The sequence below is a fragment of the Pituophis catenifer genome, unplaced genomic scaffold, assembly GCF_029215685.1.
Source record: "Pituophis catenifer annectens isolate HBS135680 unplaced genomic scaffold, rPitCat1.0.hap2 SCAF_4, whole genome shotgun sequence".
Taxonomy (NCBI): Eukaryota; Metazoa; Chordata; class Lepidosauria; order Squamata; family Colubridae; genus Pituophis; species Pituophis catenifer.
Window position 1 is genome coordinate 51,315,302 of NW_027256884.1, and position 18,685 is coordinate 51,333,986.

General features: G+C 35.7%; 1 protein-coding gene across 1 annotated transcript in view; it reads left to right on the forward strand.

The window, feature by feature from the left end:
* CDKL5 (cyclin dependent kinase like 5) overlaps positions 1–4,166 on the forward strand; it is a 166,916-nt gene extending 162,750 nt beyond the window's left edge. Inside the window, exon 17 of the mRNA XM_070943812.1 lies at positions 3,159–4,166. Coding sequence (XP_070799913.1) covers positions 3,159–3,551 — 393 coding nt within the window. The 3' untranslated portion in view covers positions 3,552–4,166. The remainder of the gene's footprint in view (positions 1–3,158) is intronic.
* Positions 4,167–18,685: the final 14,519 nt, after the last annotated feature.

The window sequence follows — 18,685 nt, forward strand, 5'->3', positions numbered from 1 at the left end:
ATGCCAGAATAAATTGCTGATAGAAGTTGGCAAACCCCAGGAAGCTTTGCAGTTGCTTGCATGTGCAGGGAGGGGCCCACTCAATCACTACTTGCACTTTTTCTGTGTCCATCTCCATGCCCTCGTGGGAGTTCCTGTACCCCAGGTAGTCTATTTTATCCTTGTGGAATTCACATTTGGACAGTTTTGCATAAAGCTTTGTGGTGCGGAGTTTATTCAAGACTGCCCAGACAAGCTTTATGTACTCTGCTTTAGTTTTGGTGTATATTAGAATGTCACCTCAGTATACCAGAACTCCTTTATATAGGTGCTAATGGAGCACTTCATTTATTAGTTGCATGAATACTGCCGGAGCACCCTATAGTCCAAATGGGAGCCCTTTAAACTGGAAACACCCTAAGGGTGTGTTAAAAGCTGTTTTCCATTCGTCTCCTTCCCTAATTCTGACTCTGTAGTAGGCTTCCCTCAAGTGCAGTTTTGAAAAGATTTTTCCCTTGGAGAGGTGGACTAACAAATCTTTCATGAGGGGAAGGGGATACACATTCTCCACACTTGCAGCATTCAAATTTCTGTAGTCCACATATAAGCACAAAGATCCATCCTTCTCAGAACAGTACCAATGCTGCAATTTTAGGCTGTGTTGGTTGGATGAACCCCCTGGCCAGATTTTTATCTATGAAAGCTCGCAGTTCCTCAAGTTCCCTGGGGGATATGCTGTATATTTTGGTTTCGGTAGCTTGGCCCCTGGGAAAATCTCAGTGGTACAGTCTGGGGGGTGGGCTCGTCGGAGCCATCCTTGTATTCCCAGGGAATCCCCTGAGCTGGCTCAGCCAAATTCTTTATTTGGATTTTTCCCCAGTTTCTCCCTTCAGTCATCTAGTCTGGTCACTCCCCACTGGAATCTTAGGGTCCCCTCTTTCCAGTTTAGTCTGGGGTTCCGCCTCTTCAACAAGGTGAGTCCCAGAATTAGTGGCCACTCCATTCCAGGTGCCATGATAAATATGAGTCTCTCATCATGGGTCCCCATGGCTATTTCCAAGGGCTCTGGCAAAAGTGGCTGGCTCCCCCCACACACACACAACTGACCCATCTAATTGGCAGAATACAATGGGGGGTCTTTAGTTCCATAGGTGGATGCCCAATGTCTCCAGCAGGATTGGGCTTACTAAGCACCGGGTATACGCTGAGTCCAGGAGGGCTGAGAGCTTTACTCTCTTTTTCCTGCTAGAGTTTAATTGTCTTAGGGGCAGTGTGACCAGTTCGATCGGTTCGCTTACCAGCGGGTCATCTTCAGGGTCGCTTTCAAACAGGCCCAGGTCTTCTCCTGGTGAGGCCAGAATTCCCTCTCCCGGTTTTGCGAAGGAGTGAAGCTCCACAGCCTCTCCGCTTCTCAGTGCAGTCTTTCCCACGGAGGTGGCTTTCATGGGTTTTCCACTTGATAGGCACTCAGGTTTTTGAGCGGCACTCAGCTGTGTGATGCCCTTTCTTCTCACACTTGAAACAGCAGATGGTCACGGTAAGAGGGCAGTTTGTGGCTTGAATAGCTCTCACTTTCCCTGGGATGAGGATCTCTTCCAGGTTCTCTCTGCTCGGTACTGGTTTTTGGCCAGGTCAATCTCTACCTCTTCGGCCAGAATGTACCAGTCATGGAGATGTTTGGGGCTTCTCAGGCTAGGCAGGCATGGTAGAGGTCATTATTCAGCCCGTCCTATAACCAGCTCATCAGGATGTCTTCCAGCCAGTCTACTTGGCAGGTGAGGTCTCGGAATTCCTTGGTATGCGGCCGGGGGCCCTGCTTCACAATTCTGATATGGTCACGGGCTTTTTGATCTGTCAGGGGGTCTTCGAAATGACGGCGGAGAGCCATCATGAAACAGTTGAAGTTCTGCAACTCTGGGGCATTGGCATTGTGGAGGGTCACCATCCACCAGGCTGCCGCCCCTTCCAGGACCAGGATGATGACTTGGACTCGGACGCCCTGGGTTTGGAAATCCCACCCGTATTCCTGCATGTACGTAAGGACATGCACCCAACTGCTGCGGGTCGCCATTATACTTCACTCTTGGGGGGGTTTCCTTTCCAGCTGCAGTGCTCTTGGCTGGCCTTGGACATTTTCAGGAGCTGCTGCTGCATGGGTCGGGTTTTCTGGGATGGCTGTCCCACCCACAGCTTCATCTGCATGATCTGCGGCTGTCGGATATGGGGTGGTAGCTCTGGCTCTGTCAGCTGTTGCTGCTGCCTCGCCTCCTCTCTTGTGACAGTCTAGCTCCCCCCGGGCTCTTAGGTTCTCAAAAGCCTCCATCACCAAAAGCATGACAAGTCTTTTCAGTCTATCATCTCCAGCCGGCTCTTCGTCCAGTTCCTCCTGGTCCCATAGGGCTTCCAGCTCGCGTTTCCAGCCTGGCTGCCGGCCACCTCGAGTAAGGGCCTTTGGTTCTTCTGTCCCAGCTGTCTTTCTTCCCAACTCTGATCGACCATCTCGGTTTCATGGGGTCTTCCAAAATGGCCTCGAGTTCTTTGATGGGGCACATGGAGATTGCATCCGGCTGGGTGGTGGTAGAGGTTTCACCCCAGCATTCTCCCTCTACATGCTCGCCACTTTGCTCGAACATGGCTTGCAGGTTCCCCCTAGTAGAGCGAGTAGAGCTTCTCCGGGTTGACCACTTTTGCAGATCCTGCTTTATGTTAGGTCTGCCTCTCCTCTCCATTCAAGAAAGTAAAACTCTTGAAACCATTAACATTTCAAAACGAACCTTTTATTGAAGAAAAGGGATTGCAGGACAAAGGAAGCAGGATCTACAGTTTCTGGAGGCTTTGTAACTGAGGCAAAACAGATGGCCCTCCCCCTTACATTCCCAAGAAGGTAAATCAAAAGTACAGGATACATAGGCATCGGGAAAAAGGCTATAAACTAAAGAATGCACCCAGGCTTACTAGAATGGCAGCATCCCTATAGGATCTATGGAATCTGACAGTTTCTAGTGAATTCCAAGAACTCCAATTGTCCATGACAGCTTAAAGATTGCAAACCAAATTATTGAATAATTGACAGTTTAGTATCCAATGTCAATATGCAAAATACTTTAGTGCTTAAATAAGGAAAGTAAGGGAAATAAAGAACAAATAAAACCCATCGTTTTCTACTTTCTGTCTTTCAGAGTCAGCCTCTAAAATCTTTACGCAAGCTGTTGCATCTTTCTTCCTCCTCCTCAAACCATTCAATTCCTTCTGAAGCCCGATTCCAGCCTTTACCAAATCAGCCAGCTAAAACCTCTTTTTCTGAAGTTCGAATTCATCCTATGAGTCAAGCTTCCACTACCAGCAGCAACAACCTACGCCAAGAATCTCAATCAAAAGGCAGAGCAGCCCTCCAGATCATAAGCCAGATGGAACCAAGCTGGCACGTTTCCCCAGGGAACAGAAGTGCCAGTGAGACATCATCATACTCGGATCAGATAGCTTCGAAAAGTGGGCAAAATGGGCATACGTATAACCGAACAAACCGATCACGAATGCCAAATCTGAATGATTTAAAGGAGACAGCTTTGTAATTGTATCCAAGAAAGTGATATTACAGGGGTTAATTGAGGGATATGGTGATGCTAGTGATTGGAGTAATGATTGTATTTGCAGCTTTACAAAAGAGTGTGCAATATGAAGTTTGTGTAGCTACTACTACCACATCAATAGGGATTCTATAGCGAAATGAACTTTATAAATTGCCATTCACACATTATAATAGCAAAAGAATGTGCAATTCAGGGAGAACAAACTATTTGCCCTTTTCTCTCAGCTTACATTCCAGCTTAATATGCACATTTATCTGAAAACTATTTCGGCATTTTGGGGAACTTAAAAAAAATATTTAGATGTATGCCCTTTTAAAAAATATTGCTGCCTAAATTTAAAAAAAAACCTAAATAGGTTTTATGTGATATATTTGTATCCTTAGTATGGTTTAAAGTTTTAGTTTATTTGTTTTTAAAACTTCCATATTTGATAAGATTTGTAATATTTATTATCTAATACCTTATTGTTATATCACATTTTATGTTATAACATTATTTGGAGCTGTATGGAACATTGTGATGAAGTGAAAACAGCTATAGTAGTTTCTACAAAAATTAACATTTATTACATCAGGAATATTTTATTATAAATACATATATGTGTGCGTGTATGTGTATGTGACTATATATATTTATATAATAAATAATTGTTTTTTAAAAAGTTATTCACTTAAAGTATTGTTATGACACTATCTGCCATATTTTTATACATTTGTGATATTAAGTGCAGTATTAATACTTAACAATAAATAGGAACTAAATACATATTGAAGTATAACAATATGATTTTTACTCCCATTCTAGATGCAGTGATATGGGCTATATCCACTGCTGATCTTCTGCTGATGAGAGGTTCATGATCCAATAAAAGGAATCAAGTGTGCTATGTTGCTTCTCCTTGTGGCTCTCATCCCCACCTTTCCTCCCTTTTCTGCTAATAAAAGCTTTTAAACTCAAGAACCTTCTGTCAGTTGAACAACAACACTGAATACATCCCATTATAGTGCCACAAGTAAAATAATGGTTTTAAGATTTCCTGTAGACAGTTTGATTGGGGTAATAGATTAAAAGCTAAAAACATAAAGTAGGAACAATAGTGTTACTTCTCCTAAATGTATATATAGCTTTCCCATTCGTATCAATGTGAAATAAGCATTTGCCTAATGGAGGTAGACATCTAGTGTGCTTGCAATCTTCCACCCAGGAAAACCTATTCATACCAAGAAAGTAAAGCAGATGCTCTTCCATTTAATACATGGGGTGAAGACCAAAGAGCCACAGCAAGAGATGCCAGTGGCAAACCAAAGTTGGCATGACACAGCACTGTAAATCATGGTGTAAGGTTTTAACTTAATATTGTCTCTGCACTTTGTTTGGAATAGTATTAAACAGAAAGATACAATACAGAAGAGACTGTCGCACTTCCATTTTGCTTCTAAGGTTTTATAAAAAGAAAATATTGATATTTAAGGGAAAAATCATTTCTAATGAAATTTAATCCCCCCATATCACTTATAAGAATAGTTCTGTGAACATGTTTCACTCACCCAGTGTGTATGATATTTTCTAATTTCTTATCAAATCTTAGGAATTTTTAAAATGTACTTCTAAATCTAGCTAATATTTATTTGCTTATAAGAAATACTCAGGAAATTATTTGGAAATTATTTTTCATTCAATATGGAGTTGGTCAGTGAAAAAAGAATGAAGACAGCAGTGTCAAAACAATACGTTTTAACTCTCAAATGTATACAATATATTATTGAATCAACTCCATAAAAATTGATCTGGGCAGTATATAGTTGGTGATATTTATTAGTAATAGATAACACAGATGAATAAAAAGATGTAATCTGGTAAATTTATGTATATATATTTTTTAAAATTGTTAAATTTCAAAGTTTTGAACACAATATTTATTCCATTAGATAATCCAAAATTTTCAGTGGTGATTGTTGCTGTCTAGTTGCTGTATAGAAAATAGGCATTATATAATAATATATAAAATTCATGGCTAATATCTGTGGAAAACACAATGCAGACTATGACAGGGTGACTCAGGCAGTCAATTATGTTTGTTTAATTCATAGAGTGTCTTGTAATTTAATACACAGTCGCCTCTAGGGTATGTTCCCAATATTTCTGGCTGCATAGCTGCATTTTCCAGAAAAAGACTTCCAGACTCAAATAGTGCTGTTTGAATATGGCAAATAGTTTTTAATTGGCTTGTATGCAAATTACAGAGTAATATTTCTTACTTTGCTAGTAATTTGCACAATTTATAAGACTACTTATAACTCTTTTGATTCATAGATGTCTAACAGAAAACATTTAGTAGTAAATTAGATATACTAGAGAATTGCTATTTGTACTGCTAGATGTTTCAGATAAGGATACCTCTTTTAAGCTTAAACTTGAGAATGTGTGAATTTTATTTTTTGGGTGTTCCATAAAGATAATTATTTCTTTTAGTAATGTGTACATTCAGATCTGTTAATAGAAAGAACATTTCAAAGGTCTTGCACTATATTTAATTTATGTATGCAAGCTTTGTAAAATATGTTGTAAAACTTGTAAATATGCAAAGATGTCTTCCCCCCCCCAAAAAAAAACAACCCTCCTTATTGGTTAATGGAGATTTCTTAACATTATAAGAAGAGCAAAGCCTATTATGCATTCAGCTATGATTAAGTGTGAGCTTTTTTCTTCGCTGAGATTACGTAAATACATTGCTGTTCTCTGTACTTTTATAAGAATAGTGCAGCTAGTTTAGGTGACTTGTGTTCTGATAGTATTGAAGGAGCAAAAGAATCTATTATAGTTGTGTATATCAATAACTACATACTCTTCCCTGGAAGGTTTGTTGTATATTTTCTTTTTTCTAGAAAAAGAAAACAAAAGTTTGCACGTAATTTATTCAGAGCAAATTTTTAAAATGTCAAAAAGCTTTACTTAGTAATTTTGCAAAAGTTCCCTTTTGCCAATGAAATATATGGAAGCATGGCTGAACAGATTTTTGAAAGTAGAATTCTACTTTCTGAATCTTGTGTACACTATTAAAAAGTTTTTCATAATATTTCATATATTTTCTAGTATAAACAATATTTTTCAAAAGATTATTTTCCATCCCTTAATCTCATTTTCATTACATTTTGAGTATTTAATAAATTGATAAAGGAATTACCATGGGATGGGCACTTTTGCCATTCCCTGAAAAACAGTAGTTAACCTGGGTTGAGTTTTACAACTCAGTCCAGAAGGGTTGATGGTTTCACCTGCTTAACGTATTTTATATTTAATTTTATATATCACAAGGCTTCCCATTTCTCTGTTTCTAAATTCTCAGATATACTGAGCTCAGCTTTTCCTCTATTTCCATAGAAATTTTGGAAAACTAAGGTAAGTTGCATCCTTACAAAATATTTAATATTTCATGTAATTTTTAAAATAAAACTCCTTTTTATTTCACATTCATTCTCTTTTCTATTTCCCATTTTTCTCTATCATATCACCCAAAGAAATAATATTTCATAATCCACACTAGTAACTGTTTCCCCATTGTCTTAAATACATTCAGCTTTTATTTTTATGCTGCATATTTCAATTACAATTGACACTTCAATGGAATTTTGTTTCAAAAATATTTTAAAATCATGGTAGGAGGAATAAATGTAAAAAAAAAATCCCTTATTTATAAAACAATTTAAATTTGCAAAAGGAATTGACAGAAAAAGGATTTATTTGGAAATCATTTAGCATATATGAAATAAGTGAGGAAAAAAATGACCTGGCTAAATATTCTTGATTAAAAATGTGACAATGAGAGGGTTTTTTTTTTTACTTGTTTGTTTGGTGTTTGCTGTAAATAATGTTATGTTTGGTATTAAGAAACTGTTTTCATGCAGTGAATTTCCTCCGAAGTGTACTGAAGTTCTTTGTGCCAAATATATATATATTATATTTCATTGAGGAAGGCTTAGAAAAATAGGATATAATAATTTTCAAAACATTTTATTTCCCTTATTTGCAGTCTTGAAAAGATAAATTAAACTGTGATATTATTCTCTATTCTAGAAGAAAGTGTCTATTTTAAAACCATCTTCCATAAAAAACATCTTCCATAAAAAATATAAAGCTGGCTTGTACATGAGAATTTGTAGCAAATTGCAACAAAAGCCATTATTTTATCCTCTGATAACTGAAATTCAATAGTTTTTAATAAAAATGGTTGTCTCTAAGACGAATGAACTTGATAATGACTCTTTATTTCCTAGTATATTTTCTTAATTTCACTGTTATGATCTTTATAAAAGAGCTTATCCTGCCATTCATATAAAATTTTAAAATATTGCATTGCAGAGTTTCCAAAACTTCATAACGTAATTTATATTAGAGAATCAAAGGCTGGGAAGTCTGATGCTTGTTCAAAGTAGTTAACTACTTTGGGATCCTGTTTTGTTTCTTTTTAAAAATAGAAAAATGTTGAAACTATTTACTTCAAAATAGTCTTATGAATGATAAAAACTCCCATATGATACCCATGAAATTACCATTTTACTACTACTTCTGATAAATGTAAATCAAGTTTATACAGCCAGACATTTTTGTTAGATGATTGTTGCCAAATGTATAACTGAATAGTTTTAAACACCTGCTTTGGCTAGGATGCTGTTAGCAAATCAACTTCCTTTTCTAATCAGTATATCCATTCCTAGAAATTAGCATTTTTGAGACTTGCTTCATTCTTTTTGTAATCTAAGGGTCCAGTAAAAACTAGGTGCTTTTTACAGATACTGAATAGTGCTTCCAATTCACTTTAAACCAGCTCAGCATATTTTCACATTGCTTATATATTCCTTCATTTTACATTTATTTCAGTTGGTTACGTTACTTGTTTTTTCTCCTTGGAAAATAAATAGGTATCTAGTGTCCCATTTTGAATCAATCACTTTTAGATTTGAGCAGTTTCTTGTTTTAAGTCTCCAACTTTCCTTAAAAATAAATCAAATAGTTTTGTATAAAAATTATTCGCAAAATGTAATGCACAGATCTTTTTCTGAAAATGAAAGAAACATAACTATTTGTGAAAATACAATGCCCTGGTAAATCAACGGTAATTCTAAAAGCAGAGAAAGGATTATTTCAGCTTTCTACAATTAGGCACTATCTAAATGTGTTAGACCAGCGGTCCCCAACCCCCAGTCTGTGGACCGGCACTTGGCCGCAGTATGCCAGAAACTGGGCCGCATAAACAAGTGAAGCCCCATCCTCTGGATGCAGGCAGCATGCACCTCCTCTGGTCCACGGAAAAACTTCTCTCTGTGGAACTGGTCCCTGGTGCCCAAAAGGTTGGGAGCTCTTGTGTTAGGCTATAGTTGAGAGAATTCCCAACCAGCATACCCATTCTGACTGGAAATAGTGGGAAAACATTCCATTATAGCTATAGAACACCAGATTGAAAAAGAGTGCATTACATTAATGTGTTTTAGCAGAGAAGGCTTTCTAATATTTAATTGCATTAAATACTGGTTCTCAGGTGATTGGAAGTCTCTCACTTTTGCTACCTCTGTTGTTTTAGACAAATTATTGTGATTGTAGCAAATAATTAACTTGATACAGTTTGATGACTCACTTTAAAATTCTTTAGGAAATATAAAAATAACTGCAAGAAAAAAGAGCTTTGGCTCACTATTAATGTATCTGGAAATATAGGACTGCTTAGATTTTCATGTCAAAATACTTGATAAGATGTATTGAATAAAATTGGAGGTATAATTATTTTTGAACACCTTTATACCTTTATGATAGTACCCATTTATGAAAGTAGCTTTTCCATTTTATGTGGTTAAAATTATGTATTCGTTATTTCTTTTTTAGAGAATCTCAGATGCACAAACTGAAAATCTGTCCTGCTTTCTTTTAGTAGAAATACTATGTAAAATCATTGCATTAAAACTAACTGCAGATATGTTGAATATTTGGAAAAAGGTTCATACCATGTTAAAAAGCCAGCTGCAAATCTTTATGGAACATACCATATCATATTGTAGTTGCATCATAATGGATTGCTTTCAGGCATGCATTCCATTTTTAATTCCTGTATAATTTTTATTATTTATGTAATAAAAAGGGATGAATTATTCTGTGTTTAACTTTTACTTATCAGCATGGGGATTTTTCATTTTTACTGAACACAATGTATTTTTGAAAGGGCCTGCCAAAATATGCCTTTAATAAAAATGCAGGTTTGCACTAGAAAAGTGAGAATGTCATCCCTACCGTCCTTATTGCATTCCATGCATCTGTTTTCTTTCATTTCTAATCATTTGATCCCTTCTTTTCTGATTTTAGGCATTTTAATATAAGTGATTACATTGTATAGATGAACCTCCTAAAAATAGCATGAAATGACTTGAGTTCAGATAACAGAAATTATTTTTTGTCCACTGTAAATAGAGTAGGATATACTTGGAGAATATCTGAATTTGAGTTCAGATAATAGGAGTTATTTTTTGTCCACTGTAAATAGAATAGGATATACTTGGGGAATGTAAGCAGCATGCTCTTGTCATTTTTACATCTTCATATGTGCTAAATTTGAGAGCCAGTATTATGGAGCCAAAGACCGAAGAGATAAGATTGAAATTCACTTTCAGTCATGGAAGCCCATAGGGTGATTTGGGACCATTTATCCTCTATCAGCTGAATTGGTGAACAAAGATCACTAGAAAAATTCTTGTTCTTTTTTTCTGTATTTCATTTTTGCTAATTCCCCTTTATAATGGAATATTTATTAATTTATCAGAGTCTTACACGGCGAGGAACACAAAATGCACAGATGGATTGTGACATATAGAAAATCATGTACTTTTGCTTGACGACTTTGATTTCATCTTGCTTATGGCAAGTCTAGACCTGATTATGAATTTCAGTTGAAAAGTAAAAATAATCTTACTTATGCATGACTGACGCATGTTGTATAAGGCACAGAGAACATGGGACTGAGTCCTTCTGTTCCTTCTTTATATCACAACCTCCATATACTGAGTGGGACAGTTGAACTCTATAGAGTTATAGTGAAAGCATTTTTTCCATACATTCATTCCCTATGTCAGGGAAAACATCAGCAGGGGCAATACTCTATTGTTTACACAGAAATGGAAATTGAGACTACATTTGTCCCAAAGAATGAAGTGATGTTAGTTTACGGTGTAAACACCTGAATTTGATACCATCCATTCAAAATTCTTGATGATATTTGTTTGTTCGTTTGTTTGTTAAATTTATTTGCTGCCTATCTCATGGTAAGGCTACTCCAGGCAACTTACAATAATAAAAAGGAAGAAAAATGAAAGGCATGCAAACATAACAGAAGTAAAATAACAATAAAATAATGACCAAAATGAGAATAAATGCATCAATATGATAACTAAGGGATGGATGGATAGCGAGCTGGGAGTAAGGGGGCAAGGGGGGTGTAGTTTGCCATCAATCTAGCAGCTACCTCCAGTGTGAAACTACCCCATTTGGTTCCCCATTTGATATGAGTATTGCTTCCCAATTTTGTCTGGCATAAACTAGTTCATATGACTTGGGTCTTACCATTTTGTGAAATTCTCTGCTGAACTTAACAGAATCATTCTAATCTTTCCAAAACGGGGAATCGCAAAGTGTATCCAGCATAATCTAATGCTTCACATGTATTCTAGGTTCCTCCTTAAAGGTGAAGCGAGGGGAAGAAGTGTGATTAGATTGACCTCAATCCCTAGTGCCTATGAATTCCCATTAATCCAGCTGTAATTACATCCAAAGTTTCATTTCTTTCATCATAGCTACTCTGTCTTATTCATTTTATTTAGAAATGGGATGCTCTCTTATTTGGAAATGGTTTATGCACTAGGATAGACTCAAGTTCATATACTCTCATTCCTCGGTTATTCCCATTTGCTGGAAACAGAAACCAGTACAAACTTTTATCAACAGGCAGTGCTTTCTTATTTTTACATAACGGTTGTCTCTATATATATTTATTTTAATCTAAGTTTACACATATTTATCTGGTAACCATCAGAAAGCACACAATTATTGAAAGCAAAAATATCAGCCAATACATGCTGAAGCAAAAAGTCTAGAATTTCCTAAAAGTGAATGTGAAGGGAACATTTTGAATACTTGATTCTTGAAAAAAACAAGGGAGGCTCTTTGAAAGGCTACTTCAAATTTATTTTAGAAGAAAATGTGATTTGTTTCCTGGTTCTACTAGCCATCAATGGAGATGCTGGGCAAGGATTTGGGTAAATTACTTGTCTGGAAAGCTTGCATTATATTACTTAATTTTAGTCACCTTAAAATGTTAATAGTTATATTCTCTTAGTGAAATGTTAAATAGTTAAATGTTAATAGTTATATTCTCTTAGTGTAGTACATCATTTTATGGATATTCAGAATGCATTTGCCTTACTTTGATCATAAATTATTAGCAGTTTAAAACAATACTGGAATGAATCACAATTACCAAGTGACATTTGATTGACAACAGGAGCAAAGAAGGCCATGCAATTTCCTTCAAAGAGTATATTTCATTTTTCAATAATGTATTCCCAAAAGTGGATGGACTAAAGACAAACATTCATTTAACTTTTTAAAGTATAAACAACATATTTCATTAAATTACTCATTATTTAATAATATACTCAACCACATTCAAAATTCCAATTCAGACTTTTAACAGTGTCTGGAAGATGCAGCTATAATGTTTTGTAAACGTTTGTTCTCTGGATTAAATGGACCTTGGGTGTTTTACATTATTCTGCATAGCCCATGTTCTGTTCTGTTCTATTTTGTTTTGTTTTTAGAAAAATACTGATTAACATTGTTCAATATTGATTGAATATCCTAGTTCTCACATGCACTGGGTGCACCACCTTTTTAATGTGCATTTTTATTTAAAATTTATTTTGATTTTTTTAATATATTAAATTTGGAGACCGTCCATCTTATTCATAGAGTGACTCTGGATGGTATTACTGAATAATGACATTTTTATTTATTTTTTATTTTATTTTATTTGTTTGTCGAACATGTACACGGTAGCAAGTATAAGTATGAACATAAGCACGAAAAAAAGGAAGTAAATATAGATAAATGGGGACAATAAGACAGGGATGGTAGGCACGCTGCACACCCCCTTTACGGACCTATTAGGAATGGGGTGAGGTCCACGGTAGACAGTTTAAGGTTGAAGCTGTGAGGGTTTGAGGATATAACAACGGAGTCAGGTAGAGCATTCCAGGCATTGACCACTCTGTTGCTGAAGTCATATTTTCTGCAATCAAGTTTACAGCAGTTTACCATGAGTTTGTATCAATTGTTTGCCATGTATTATTGAGGTTGAAGCTGAAGAAGTCATTGACAGGTAAGATGTTGTAGCAGACAATTTTGTGTACTATGCTTAGATTGGACCACAGGCAGTGTAGTTCCAGATTGTCCAAGCCCAAAATTTTGAGCCTGGTGGCATAAGGAATTCTATTGTGAGAAGAGGAGTGGAGTACTTTTCTCGTGAAATATCTCTGGACCCGCTCAATTGTATTAATGTCCGATATATAGTGTGGATTCCAGGCAGACAAGCTGTATTTGAGAATTGGTCTGGCAAAGGTTTTGTATGCCCTAGTTTGCAGTACAATGTTACTGGAGAAGAAGCTTCACAAAATTAGATTAACAACTCTTAATGCCTTTTTGGCAATGCTGTTACAGTGAGCTCTGGGGTTTAGATCATTTGAGATAAGTATTCCTAGATTCTTGACAGAGTGAGGGTCATCTGCGAGATCGTTTCCACCTAACTTGTATTTGGTGTTCTGATTCTTTTTGCCAATGTGTAGGACAGAGCATTTGTTAGTTGAAATTTAGAGTTGCCAATTACGTGATCATTCTGACACATAGTCTAGGTCGCTTTGTAGGACAGCAGCATTGTCGGTGTTAAATAATTTTATGTCTTTGGTGAAGAGGATACAGCTGCTTTTAATGTGATCACATAGGTCGTTGATATAAAGCAGAAAGAGTGTGGATCCTAAGACAGTGCCTTGGGGGACACTATTAACTGGTGCTGGATTTGATAGGGCCCTCCCTATTTTGACCATTTGCTGCCTGTTTGACAGGAACGTGGCTATCCACTTGTGCAGGGGTCTGGAGATGCCGTAAGAATTAAGTTTCAGCAATAGTTTTTCGTGCACCACTGAATCAAAGGCTTTGCAAACGTCTATGTAAATTGCGTCTATTGCTTCACCCTGGTCAAGATGTGTGGTCCAAATGTTTCTTCAGTGTAGGAGTTGCAGATTACAGGACAGATTTTTTCTGAAACCAAACTGCTTGTTAGAAAGTGGAGGGTGAAGGGTGATGGATTGGTTTATAATCGATTCCATGACTTACAGGTGATGCAACACAGAGAGATTGGTCTGTAATTTTCTACTAGACTAGGGTCTCCCTTTTTAAAAATAGGTATGACTGTGGCTAATGATCATAAATCGGGTAGGGAGCTGGTTCTGAAAGATACCTTATAGATTGTGTTTAGATGTTCAGCTAAGGCAGTGGCAAGTGTACTTTAGTTAATTGACGATAAATTTAGAACTAGACAGATGCGTTTTTCCAGATTATAATAAATAATTCATATGCTTGTTTTAAAATTCATTATCCAGAGAAAAGCTTTGAGGCATCAGATTCTGAAATATTCTCATTTCCAGTTCAACAGCCACAATGTTCAACTATGGTGCATAAGTATCAGTGTGTAGATATGCATCCAGATGCAGTTCCACACTGACATTTTCTTGTTGAAAGTGAGCAGTAGCTTCCCCCCCAGCCCATTCCATTTTATCATACATCCATTCATGGTACTTCTTCAGAACCTGGCCATTTTGGGGATTATAAAGCCCAGAATCTATAACAGCAACAGCATCTTTAGGGAAGTCATTCCATCACAGATGAGCAGATCAAGGTTCCCAATAGAAGTTACAAACTGTCAATACTACTTAGCACGGCAGATTAATTTCATTTATCTATAAATCACCTTTTCATAGGATAGGTATGTGATAAACTGTTCATTAAATTCTTGCAAAGTGCAAAGCAAATAACAAAAAATATAAACAAAAATAATATAAAGCAGCTTACCTTTAAAAAGGCTACTTTTCCAGCTACAAGAAGTTAATATTCTAGATGATTTTGAATCTTTTTGTTTTTGAATCTTTGAATATTTTTATTTAAAAAACTAAAAATACTTAACCAAAGCAAAATACCAAGAGAACAAAGTAATAAGATAATTGATAGTAGTTCAAAGAAAATATTCTTTATGTGGTTGCATCCATTTTTGAGTTTTAATTATAGAATGGGCAAAACAGACTATGGTAGGTGATAATACTGTTAAAGATTATATTGATCAAGTTGTCATTGGGATGTTTAATATAGGCTGTTGCACTGCATATATTGCTACGTCTTTCTTTAGACTTGATGTTTTGAGGGTTATATTTTATCCATAAGTGCTATTTTAATACAAATAGATTTAAAAAAAAAAAAGATTTGCATTAGAATTTTAAATCTCTTGCCCCCTCCAGATTTTATTAACTTAAGAAATTGCATCTGCACTTCTCCAAGGCTAGAAATCGAGTTTCGTTACTCCTATTGTCTTTTCTTACATTTTCATTGTTTTAAACAAAGAAATTGGATTATGAAATACTGTATACATTGGGATTCTTTAACAGGTTTATCATGCTGAAGAACCCCCACCCCCATTGCTAATTGTTTTGTTTTGCAATCTTCAATAACATCATTTATTTTTATTTATTGATATTATGTTTATTTCAATTATTTCTGCCTTACCGATGAAACACATTATGGTGAATTGTTTATCAGAAATGAAAACAAAACCAAATTGCTTGAAGTCTTCAGAATTATTACAGGTGTAGGGGTTTTTTTTTGTTAAATTTCAACATATTTTATTTCAAACTTCTCTTTATAATGTCTTCATTTATGCTTCTGAATCAGACTTAGTAAAATAGGATTAATATATTTTCTAGAAAATTAATTTCTTTTGGGAGTAGATGAAATATATAATTCAGAGTAATTTTTAGCAGCACTTCTTGACATTTTCTGCACACAGTGTTCTGTTCCTAGATTTCCTCTCACATATGCTGGTCTGCCCTTTACAGCCTGCAGCTATTTTAATCTCTTTTCTCAATAAAGCATCCAGTCCCGTACTCTTGAATCTAGGAAGGAAACATTTTCTGGCAATGCTTAGAAAATGGGAATCTGTTGTTTGATATTGGCAAAGCAAACCTTGCATCTTGAAGAAACAATGTCTTGCATTGAAGAAACCCATGTCTTGCATTATGTATTCAATTAGGAATGGTCATCTTACTTCAAACATAGATGCAGCCTATGTTTGCCTCAAACAATTTACAATTTGTAATAGTTATTTACATAGGATTAATGAGCCATGGTTGTGCAGTGATTAGAATGCAGTATTGCAGGCTACTTCTGCCTACTGCCAGCAGTTCAAACTTAACTGGCTGAAGGTTCACTCAGCCTTCCATCCTTCCAAAGTTGGTAAAATGAGGACCCAGATTCTTAGGGGCACTATGCAGACTCTGTAAACTGCTTAGAGAGTGCTGTAAAGCCCTATGAAGCAGTATATAAGTCTAAGTGCTGTTTCTATTATTGCTATTTTTCTATAACATAATCAGTTGGGTTCATTTATTCTGTTCAGTTTTTTAATGGTTTGGAAGCTTTTTTTATTTTAATGGAAGCACTACAAATGATAACATAATAGCTGCAAAAAAATCACATTTTTGTATAAAATACTATGTTAGGAAAGTAAATATTGGGAAATTTTTGAATCAGTGATTAAGGATACATTGATCCAGTCACAAAACATGGGGTCAGGAGCTTGGCAGCCAAATTAAAAATAAATAGTCCTTTACTTATGACCACAATTGAGCCCAAGATTTCTGTTACTAAGCAAGACATTTGAGTTTTGCTCCATTTTACAACTTTTCTTGCTACAGTTGTTAAATAATCTCAACAGTTATTAAGTGAATCTGGTTTCCCTGTTGACTTTGCTTGTCAGAAGGTCGCAAAAGGTGATTACATGATCCAGGGACATTGCAACCATCATAAATACATGCCAGTTGACAAGCATCCTAATTTTGATCAAATGACCATGGGGATGCTGCAACAATCATTACTCACTTTTTTCAGTGCCATTGTAACTTTAAACAGTCATTAAATAAATGATTGTAAGTTGAGGATTACCTGTATCTGTATATTTATTCAATAACTATCAGAACAAAACTATTTGGTTGGAAAAAAATCTGTTTTCTGTAAAATACTAAGTTTAGGAAAGTAAATAATGGGATATTTTTGAATTGGTGATTAAGGTTACATTGTTCCAGTCACAAAACTTGGGGGGGGGGAGTGTCTTGACAGCCAAATTAAGTATCTGTAAATTTAATCAATAACTACCAGAAACATTAATTAAAACTTTTGCTGATTACACATTTATATTTCTTCAAAATCCTCACAGGTTTACATCTATTGAGCTTCAATATTCAGACAAGCATTACTGTCCACAAGTCAGGCATTTACAGAGGTCTGGATCCAGCCCTCAAAGTACCCCAAATAATCTGCATACTGGACAAAATGCATATGGACTCCATATGTTTAACAGGGCAAAATTAATTCACAAACAAGAAAGGAAGTATCTCCACTTATCCAATAAAATAACTTGTAAAGCATACAAACCTGAACTCAGATATTGTTGTATACTTACAATCTATTGTTTCACTTTTACACAAGTTTACAATAGAACCAAGGTGAAAAATACCAACATGCACTATACAAACCAAAACTTCACTGTGAAGCACAATTAATTCAAATGTATTTGTCTGTATGTATCCCTGCAATTCACCTTTCCTGGAAATTAGAAGTAGAAAGACGTGTGTGTATATTTGTCTGTGTGTGTATCTGTGGACAGACAGACAGACAGACAGACAGACACTTTGTTGGAATATACATTTCTATGTCATAGCCTGCCCCCAAAGGGCAAAACTTCTGGATCAGATTCCTCACTAAAATACACATAGGATTGCATTTTACCTCTATACTTCATAACAAAGGAAAAAAAGCAATATTTAACTGAAGAGAGATAAAAAATTATCCTTAACAAGAAATCAACAGTGTTTGTGCCAGAAAACATCATTTTTTGTTAATACTGGTGAAAATTTGGCTGACAACATATTATGCCTCTTCTTTTCCAGTGTTGTTCTTTTCTGGAATGTTCATGTATTCATACGAAATAAAACCATATCTTTCATGCCTGACCCAGCTTAATAAAACACTACTTCTTACCTACATAACATAATTAAGGACCCTGATTCTAAATATGTAAGACTTAAAAAATGCAGGTTTTTTGGATACATGTATTTAGGAATGGAGAGTTTTATTTTCTCTCTTACTTATATTTCAGATTACATTATAGCTAAAAATAGATTTTTCAAAAATTGAGCTGGCCAAATCTCTTTGACTAGAAATTGCAGTCAATTTAAATACCTATGAAATGTCATAAAGGTTGAACTTGAATATGATTAAATGATCATGTGCTAATAATGTGATTATTTCATTTAAACTTGGCCCCTTTTGATGAGGTTGTCTTACAATATGGCAGAATCATACAAATGGTGGATAAGGTTTTTTATGTGAGGTGGAACAATTCATCCTGGTTTGATATCCTGTAACATGAACCATTCATTTGTAATATAGAATTTTTGTTCTAATATATAGTACCAAGCGGGGAGTACCTCAGAAAACACTGCATTCCAAACAAAATTAATGAGAGATCCATTAATTCCAAAATACTTATTGAATTTCAGGCTTCTAATGATGTTCACTATGCAACCCAAGATATCCAGGCTGGTGGCAGTGTTGGAAACCTGTGAAGGATGTCAGTGCTGAACGTTGTCATCTCTGGGTACAGCAAAAGATTTAACACTTAAGTATCAAGCATTGCAAGAATAGACCAAAAGCCAGATTTGGATTCCCTGATAGCCCTTTGGATGATTTGCAGAACATCAGCA